At 37.4% G+C, this 10,094-nt stretch overlaps 1 protein-coding gene across 1 annotated transcript; it reads left to right on the forward strand.

Annotated features, from left to right (window-relative positions):
* The first annotated feature begins 12 nt into the window (after positions 1-12).
* On the forward strand, positions 13-5,470 carry LOC121376974 (kelch domain-containing protein 9-like). The gene is made up of 3 exons (XM_041504788.1): positions 13-336; positions 3,561-3,695; positions 4,504-5,470. The coding sequence occupies exons 2-3, from the start codon at positions 3,563-3,565 to the stop codon at positions 5,412-5,414; spliced, it is 1,044 nt and encodes a 347-aa protein (XP_041360722.1). The 5' UTR covers positions 13-336; positions 3,561-3,562; the 3' UTR covers positions 5,415-5,470.
* Positions 5,471-10,094: the final 4,624 nt, after the last annotated feature.

The raw sequence follows: 10,094 nt of genomic DNA on the forward strand, positions 1-10,094 counted from the left end.
GGGCATCGGCAACATGTCTTCCTTGTTTAGAAACTGAGTGGCGTCGTTCGCAACATATTTTTCGTTTCACAAAATCACAATCCCAAATGTAACAATTGATTTGTGGATACGAATTATGTCATACTTTTGGTTATAACAACTTTAATGGGTTTTTTCTTTTCTTTTTCTTTTTAAATTGATGAATGACTCCATGAGCTGTCATTTTTACAGTGTGTTTGGTGTCGCTGTGTGTGTGAAACAAGTGACAGATGCCACCGGTAAACGTCATCGTAAATTGGTTGCCTGATGTGGAACCGTAAAGTTAATGCCATTTTTATTGGGATATTAGCTCTATAGGTAACTAAATTTTTAAAAATTAAATATACATAGCAATTTTAGTTTTTTAAGTCACGTTCTCGCATGCTTTAGTGGGTGTTGGGTGGGGACGGAATAACACCCTTCAGTTTGTCATAAAAATGGGTTTTTTTTATTAATGTTATCATTTTTAGGAAGTTATCTATTAATTGTAGTATTGTATTCGAAACTGGTAAAATATGAATGAACAACAAACTACCACCAAGATCATGCCAAACTGTGTTTAGCTAACGACAAAAATATGACACTAATAGATACTTAAAGAAAGAATATTCTATATTATTCAGTTACAGTACATGAAATAAAATATATTCCAATCTTTTAATGAAAAAAAATCAACAACATGGACATAAAAAATATTCTAATAAAGAAAAGGCTAACCATCCAGTACACAGGAAAGCGTGTTAGTTTTTAACTGCATTCAGGCATATATATATATATGTATATATATATACACGTTTTGAAAATAACTTATTCACACCTGTGCGGTTTCTCATTTTCAAATTTTAAAGCCACTACATAATAAAATATGTTTCTGAAATATTCAGTGGACAAACACTTGATTAATAAAAAAAAATTTAAGAAAAAAATTCAGTCAGTTCACCCCTTTTTTCCTCCCATGATACCAATAGGGGTAAAATATCCAACATTTACCCCTCCCCCCTATTTGGGTTAGGATTAGGGTTGTAGAATTGGGGTTTGGTTTAGGTTACTTTTTGGGTTAGAATAATCTAAGTTTCCTCTTTATATATTTTATATATGTATTAATATAAGGAGGCAGGGGGGGAACAGGCAGATATCTTTCCCAGATAGGCAGTACATTCATACCAGTGAATAGTTTGTAAAATAGCAATTTTGTAATGAACTGATTCTTAATTAAAACAATTTATACCCTCAGAATTATTTACATTTGTTCTAAATGGACTACATCTACTATTCACAACAGTGGAAGCACAAATATTCAGCATACCTTTTGCAAATTGAATATAACAAGGGGCATAAAATTTTTATGATTTGACCTTGTTGATCTGCCATGTGTGAAGTCATGTGACACACACCAAATGTTAATTCATCTACCTCCATTTTAAGTCAATTTTTATGAGTCAAGTGGACAGTAATTTTAAGGAATAAACAAAAACAACTTTTTAAAATTAATGGTTTTAGGGGTTTATAAAGTTTTTGTATTGATACTTGTTTGTGTGAATTTTATTGTTAATGAAAATGTTCCCGAACTGTGAAGAAAAACCTCACAAATGAACAACAAGAAATTGGGTGTTGATTGTGTGAATCGTGCACGAGAAAACAGTTAGGGATATCAACAATACATGTATCGGTGTGTCTGTGAAGGGATCTTATACATACAGGATTCATCACGAGTAGGCTTATGTCTTAATATGGAAATCAACCAAGTCTATGTTAACCGATTAACTAGATGAGGTTGATATTTTACATATTAAAAAACACGAGTAACAAATTCTATTTATCCTATAACACTTCTAAAATAACATTTTAATTCAATTTTTAGTAAATCACAGTTCTAAAGTCGCTGCCATCGGTAATATGATGTCGTCACGATTAGCACAAAGTAGTTTGATGTAGTAAATTTTATGAAAACGTTACACTCATAGGTATAGGTCTTGTTTGCTTGTAAACAAATGACCGTTTACAGCAACACCTAGAGACCTTGCAAATTTGCATACCATTATTAACCAGGTTAATACACAAAATTATCACATGGGTTTACGACATGGATATAGTGGGTAAGTTATAGGATACTTGTAAATATGTCATAACCCACAGGTAATCTAGAGACCTTACAAATTTGCATACCATTATTAACTGGGTTAATACACGAAGTTATCACATGGGTTTACGACACGGATATCATGGGTAAGTTATAGGATACTTGTAAATATGTCATAACCCACAGGTAATCTAGAGACCTTGCAAATTTGCATACCATTATTAACCGGGTTAATACACTAAATTATCTCATGTTTTTACGACATGGATATCGTGGGTAAGTTATAGGATACTTGTAAATATGTCATAACCCACAGGTAATCTAGAGACCTTGCAAATTTGCATACCATTATTAACTGGGTTAATACACTAAATTATCACATGGGTTTACGACATGGATATCGTGGGTAAGTTATAGGATACTTGTAAATATGTCATAACCCACAGGTAATCTAGAGACCGTACAAATTTGTATACCGTTATTAACTGGGTTAATACACTAAATTATTAGCCATATGGTTAAAAATATCTTGGTACATATCAAAGTGATACATCCCACTTAAATGCCAAGTGGGACTAACACTTGACGTTAGACGATGACACTACAACCTTACAGGAACGTCATCGAAACGAGATGAATGATATAAATTAAGATCGATTATGGGTAATAAATAGGATATTAAACTCTCTACCATTTCGTATCATGTTTATTTCCTTGTGAAATAATTTTCAATTTTTTTTCACTCGTTAAAGCTCATGACAATTGAAAATTATTTCACTCGTGACAAAAACATGATACAAAATGGAAGCTCGTTTAATATCCTATAATTATCACATGGGTTTACGACATGGGTAAGTTATAGGAAAATGGTAAATATGTCGTAACCCACAGGTGATCAGTGGCTAGTTCAGGAGGAGGAGGAGCGGTTGCAAACTATTTGACTGGTACCATTCATTTAACTTTGTATGCAAAAACCAGTCTTTATCAAGTGACCTCGATCGCTGGATGTCCTAAACATGCCTTTAATCTGTTATTTTGTGGTAACTTATAAATGGGTTTCTCATTTCAATTCCTGTGATAGCCAGGGGCGGGACATAGCCCAGTAGTAAAGCATTCGCTTGATGCACGGTCAGTTTAGGATCGATCCCCGTCGATGGATCCATCGGACTATTTCTCCTTCCAGCCAGTGCTCCACAACTGATGTAACAAAGGCCTTGGTATGTACTATCCTGTTTGTAGGATGGTGCATATAAAAAATCACTTGCTGCTAATTGCAAAGAGTAGCCCATGAAGTGGCGACAGCGGGTTTCCTTTCTCAATATCTGTGTGGTCCTTAACCATATGTCTGACGCAATATAACTGTAAATAAAATGTGTTGAGTGCGTCGTTAAATAAAACCTTTCCTTCCTGTGATAGCCAGCACTGTTTATTGTAAGCGCTTTATTTATTTCTCTTTTGATAGATATGGCAGCAAGTTCGTCATCCTCGAACCCCGTTGACTGGGAGATTTTGGTTCCTGCGGGCCCGGCGCTGGCGTTCCACACAGGATGTGTGATTAATAACTGTCTGTACATCCACGGAGGAGTGTCTCGCTGTGGTGAGTTGTTGGTACAGTGAACCCCTCTAAACCGGACACCTGTGTAGAGGAGGAGCCAAGAGCTGACCTCTAAGTAATATTCAATTTCTTCTTATTTTCTTTCTTTTTTTTTATTGGTTTTCCCTATTCATGGACACTTTTCTCCTTAGTCCTCCCCCTTGATCAGGCCATGCCATGGAATGAAGTAAAAAGAAATGTTTTTTATGGGTTCTATTCTGTACTAACACTGGCCTAGGAATCTGGGGGCAAGAGGGTATGTGCCCTCTTTCCCCCCCCCCCCCCCCCCACACTTTTGCAGCAGCAGCGATTGTTTTTATATATTTATACATGTATTTATATATACAGTCGAACTTCGATAACTCGATCTTGAAGGGGACGAGGAAATAGTTCGTGTTTCAGGGAGTTTGACTTTTCGAAATTAATATATAAGAGTTTAAATTTGACAGCTGGTTGGTTTCACTTAATATTGTAAGAAACGTGCGTTTCACTGCCTACCTCTAAACTCTGAAAACTATGCATCCCCAGTTGAAAGGTGAATTAATATATCACTATCACCACACCCCACGCCATCTCACCCCACCCCACCCCACCCCACCCCAGTTGTTGGCATCCCAGGCCAACCATGCATCAACGAGCTCTTTACCACTGGGCTATATCCCGACCCTGACTGTCGATGAATCCATTGGTCTGTTTTTTGTTCCAGTCTGCTCTCCACAACTGGTACTCAGATCCAATGGTTTAATCACTACTAGACCAAAGCCAGTACTGTTAGTTTATTTACGTCACAACTTTTAAAATTATGTTACAGGAAGCACTACCCCAGCTGACAAACTGTACAGACTGAGTCTTGAAGAGCCTCTTTGGAACGAGGTGCGTGCTCCTGGGTGTCCCGCCATAAGTCATCACACCTGCATAGTCCAGGAGAATCGCTACATGGTGCTCATCGGTGGTTGGAATGGGAAAAAACGAACAGGCGACATCTTCGTATTTGACACGGTGGAAGAGAAATGGATCACGCCACACTGCGAGGGATTTCCACACGATGCAGGCCTAAGTTCGCACACAGCCACCCCTCTCGCCAACGGAGAGATTTTAATCTTGGGGCGCGAAGGTAGCTTGAGAATTCAGCGCCGGACAGGAAATGCTTTTTTACTTACGGGGAACGTGAAGAAAGGTTTCACTTTTGCGGAATTCAGCCGCGGCGTCACATCCCGCTCCGGTCACACAACCAATATAATTGGCTCGAATATGATAGTGATTGGCGGACGCCAGGACAATCTTCTCGAATTGCAGAATGGTTTTTCCAGCAGTCATTTAACTAGTGCCGTGTGTTTGGAGAAAATTGTTCCGATTTGTGCCACGCTTCAGCCCATGTCGAAACTTCCAAGTGGAAGAAAACACCACATAGCCATGTCGGGACCATGTGGAGTGTTTATTCACGGAGGTGAAGCGTTTTATGGGCTGACACGCGAACCGGTCGGAGATATGTATTTTATTAAGATAAAACCAAGCGTGCAGTTTTTCAACCTCAGCACAAGTAAAGTCTGCAGGTCGGGTCATATTTGTTTCACGAATGGGTCAAAGATTTTTATTCATGGAGGTTTCACTGGGAAGAGTTTTGTCTGTTGCGACTTGTATGAGTTAAAGATAGCGGAATCTCCGTCAGTAAATAAGGGTCCCTCATCTGCCTCGAAACGTACAAGATCATCACTTACCTGACATTTGTTATTGCATGTATGCATCACCCAGGAAAGAAAAAAAATAAAAGGATTGGGGGGGGGGGGGGGGGGGGGGGGGGGGGGCATACACTAACACATTCTTGTACCCATGAGGGAAAGTGATCCTGCAAGATAGTCCCTTACCTGGCATTTGTTTGTCATTAGTAGACCCATCTGTCACCCAGGGAAGATGAATAGGATCAAATCAGTTTATTCATTAATACATGAATAGTATAATGAGGTGTGCCACATATTGTGGTTTGTTAATACATGTACAATCAATATATAACAATTGGAGGAATTATCATTTGTTAAAGTATATATACCATTCAAAACCAACTCGAGGTGTACATAGTAAGTATATGTAGATAAATTTTGAATTTAATCTGGATCATATTTAATTTGTGCTTTATGTAAGAACATACATTTTATAAGATAAAATGGAAAGGTTTTTTTGTTGTTGTTGTGATACACCAACATTCTTTTACCCAGGAGGGAAAGTGCATGCTACTTTTATTATAAAACCAGTCGCAATATATTATTCTAATGTGACATAATTAATTAAAAATAATCAACTGAAAATCTTTAGATCTCGTGAAAAAAAAGATTGGGTTTATTATACTAGTTACATGTACTACAATAACTATATTACTTCATAGATTTTTTGTTTTTTATTGTCCGTTTTCGTTTTTTACTGGATCCAAAATTTGAATCTGTATTCTCTCCATGTTGATTTTCAAATCTGCTATGCTTTAAGACAAAATGAGAAAATCAACCGGAGCTAATTATCCTTGTATACATGTAGATCATTTAATGGTTTAACTTTCGGTGCTAGTTGTCTTGATGTATTTTTAGTGTAGATGGTTGTTTTAAGTTTATTGTTTTGTTGTTTTTGGGGGAGGGGTGGGGGAGGGGGGGGGGGTTCTTTTTTTCTTCTTCTGTTCTTGGTTTTATTTCATGTTTTTATGGTTGGGGTAGGGGGCTTTGAGGGTGGGTTTTTTTCGTATTTGTATAAATTACTAACAGTAGTTTTGTTTATTTAATAAGTACATGATTATGTAGATATTTTGTAATTTAGGTATTAAACGTGTGTACATCTGATCCTATGATAACCCTACATTTACATGTACAGGTAGCCACTTTGTTTTCAATTTAATTATGTAAATTAATTATTTTTGCTATGGAACAAGTTTTATTAGGTCTACAATTCAATAAACAGAACACAAACTAAAACTCTTTATTAAGATCAGACTTTGTACCATGTTGTTTTTTTTCTTTGGGAAACATTTATTTTAACATAATACCAATTTTTAATTGACTTCATTTTAAGGTCTGCTTTCATTAACTTGATTTGTGTTTGCACATGCAAAAAATTTCTTTTCCATTTAAGCATTTTTGCAAATGGATTACTCTACAAAATTTGATGTTGTCGAAGTGTAGGCCTACCTTTAGGCTGTTTCTAAATACTTTGTATTATGACATCACCATGTTGAAAACCTTTTACATGGAAACTTTGCTAATGGATCAACTGTTTTTTTAAGTGTCCTGAATGCCCACGCATAGAATTGTGTATAGGTCTATGGGAAAAGGTACTATGTATATACACTGTATTGAAATACTAGCACACATTTTCGCATTAATAGAAAGTGGGCTTTAAAAAAAAATGCTGAACCGGAATCCAGGGTAATTCAGTGATAAAACATACATCTAGCTAGGTGTGATGGGTTGTCGGATTATCTCCTTTGGTGGATTATATCCCATTTTAAGGCCACAAATTCATTTTATGGAATAGGAAACAATATCTGCTTCTGATGTAACAAAGGCCGTGCTACGTACTATCCTGCTTGTGGGACTGTGCATATAAAAAAAAATTCCTTGCTTGTAATGGAAAAAAAAGAAGAGTAGCCCATGAAGTGGCGACAGCGGGTTTCTTCTCTCAATATCTGTGTGGTCCGACACCATATAACCGTAAATAAAATGTGTTGGGTGCGTTGTTAAATAAAACATTTCCTTCCTTCCGATCTGAATAGTCGTACAATGCTTGAAGAAGGAAAGCAAACGCTGCTTGTGACATTGATTATCAGAAAGCATTTTTTCTTTTTTTCTTCTTTTTTTTTTACCGGCCTCGGTGGCGTCGTGGCAGGCCATCGGTCTACAGGCTGGTAGGTACTGGGTTCGGATCCCAGTCGAGGCATGGGATTTTTAATCCAGATACCGACTCCAAACCCTGAGTGAGTGCTCCGCAAGGCTCAATGGGTAGGTGTAAACCACTTGCACCGACCAGTGATCCATAACTGGTTCAACAAAGGCCATGGTTTGTGCTATCCTGCCTGTGGGAAGTGCAAATAAAAGATCCCTTGCTGCCTGTCATAAAAGAGTAGCCTATGTGGCGACAGCGGGTTTCCTCTAAAAAAATCTGTGTGGTCCTTAACCATATGTCTGACGCCATATAACCGTAAATAAAATGTGTTGAGTGCGTCGTTAAATAAAACACTTCTTTTTCTTTTTTTGTCTTTTTTTGTGGCAGTTGTCCTTTGCTCCCTGTCAATTTTGAGCCTTGTGGTATGTGCTGTCCTGTCGGTGGGATTTGATATTTAGAGAATAAACAACGGGCTATGAGGAATTATGAATTATGTGTTCCGAGTGAAATAATGTTGTGAACCCCGAGCCTTTGGCAATTTAGTAACACCTCATAGTAAGTTGGTTCAATTGAAACATAGTTTTGCATATTATAGTAGATGTATATATATGTATACAGAAAGTATTGGGTACAAGTCATCCAACTTCCATTGTCATTTTAGATGTTTTTAGTTTAGAAATACATTTTCTTTTATACAGCAAAAACGGCATTTTCTTCAAAATGGGGGCATGGGGTAAAATTTTATTTTGTATTATATTGCCAGGACATACTGCACATGGAGCAAAAGTTTTTCTTTGGCATGGGGCAGGACGTAGCCCAGTGGTAATGCACTCGCTTCATGTGTGGTTGGTGTGGGATCGATCCGCATCAGTGGGCCCACTGGGCTATATTTCTTGTTCCAGCCAGTGCACCACAACTGGTATATTCAAAGGTCGTGGTATGTGCTATCCTGTCTGTGGGATGATGCATATAAAAGATCCCTTGCTGCGAATTGAAAATGGTAGCAGGTTTTCTAAGACTGTCAAAATATACCAAATGTTTGACATCCAACAGCCAGCCAATGATTGATAAATCAATGTGCTCTAATGGTGTCGTTAAACAAAACAAACTAACTTTCTTTGGCCAATACAAAAATGGGCACAAGTTTATATCTTATGGCCTTAATTATTCAGTAGATAGCATTTACGAGATACATAACATCTAACAGCTCTAACACTCCAGAACTTGCTTACATGTCATGTGACCAGTACTGGATTGTCTTGACATGATGGAAATTTCAGCCATATTGGCTGTTGGTGGGGTAAAGTGGGCATGGTGGAGAGAGAGAGAGAGAGAGAGGGAGGGAGGGAGGGAGGGAGAGGGATTGTAAGATATTTTCTTAAATGTCATTTATAATCAGGTACTGTTGTACAAGATGCTCAATGTACATTTTAACATTGATATATATTTTTTACAGTTTTACTTTAAAAGGTTTCATTGCAACATGTATAACAATTGTACTTGCTATTAAATAATCACACAATTTTAAAGATATTCTGAGAGGTGTTTTGTTATTTATTCTGTATATCAGTGTTATTTTTATGTGGTTACAGTGACACACCACCATTTGTCATGCCGTTGCTTGTAGCAACTTAATAGTCTGATATAGGAAATAGTTGGTGGTGAACTGGTTGGAATGAGAAAAACACGAATCAGTTGAATAGATCCACAGAGGTATATTTAGGGGTTGGGTGTAGGTCTAAACGTGGCATTACAGGGAGTGTGTGTGTGTGTGTGTGTGTGTGCTGAACAGCATTACATAATGTACAGTCAAACCTGTCCTAGTGGTCACCTGTAATCAGCAGTCACCTGTCTTAAGCAGCCACTTTTTTCCCCTCCCAGACGATTTATAATGTAAATGCACCTGTAATAAGTGGTCACCTGTCTAACGCGGCCAGTGGCCACCTAAATCGGATCCCAAATCGCTAAAATACCTGTATTAAGCGGCCACAGTAAAGTTTCACTATTATATAAAAAGGGATATTTTAACAACAGTGATAAGGTGTAGCAATTAAGAAAGTCTGACTCTGGAATGCATCTAATCGCCTCTGGGCAGGCTATGCTTGACATATGTAGATTCACTTACTATGACAATACACAACATGAAGTAGAAATTAAATAATTAAATGGAAAAAGAAAACCTATACATGTGGCAACCTGTAATCAGCAGTCACCTGTCTTAAGCGAAAACTTTTATCTACTCCCTTGTGTGATGGCTTTGTTTTCATTAAAATACTTTTTCCCCTTCTCATGAACACTGACACAACAATGCATAGGGGGAGTTTCTGAGTGTTACATACATGTACCATAATATTTTGGGATTGTATCGTCTAGCATTACAAGGGGTAGGTGTATGTAATTTTGACAAAAATATTATGTCAGGACTTCTAGATTATGGTATCCCCACTCCCATGGCTAGTGATATTCAATGTTGGGCTAGTAAATAACTACTATTGCCATGCCCGATGGCTAGTGAAAAAAAGTTGGTTAAATGCTGCATTT

This window comes from Gigantopelta aegis, chromosome 7 (assembly GCF_016097555.1).
Source record: "Gigantopelta aegis isolate Gae_Host chromosome 7, Gae_host_genome, whole genome shotgun sequence".
In the NCBI taxonomy this organism is placed as follows: Eukaryota; Metazoa; Mollusca; class Gastropoda; order Neomphalida; family Peltospiridae; genus Gigantopelta; species Gigantopelta aegis.

Excerpts from the sequence above, each read along its gene's own strand:
- LOC121376974 (XM_041504788.1), top strand. The coding sequence starts at position 3,563 with ATGGCAGCAAGTTCGTCATCCTCGAACCCCGTTGACTGGGAGATTTTG. Across the intron at positions 3,696-4,503 it reads CGGAGGAGTGTCTCGCTGTG|GAAGCACTACCCCAGCTGAC; the intron begins GTGAGTTGTTGG and ends ATTATGTTACAG.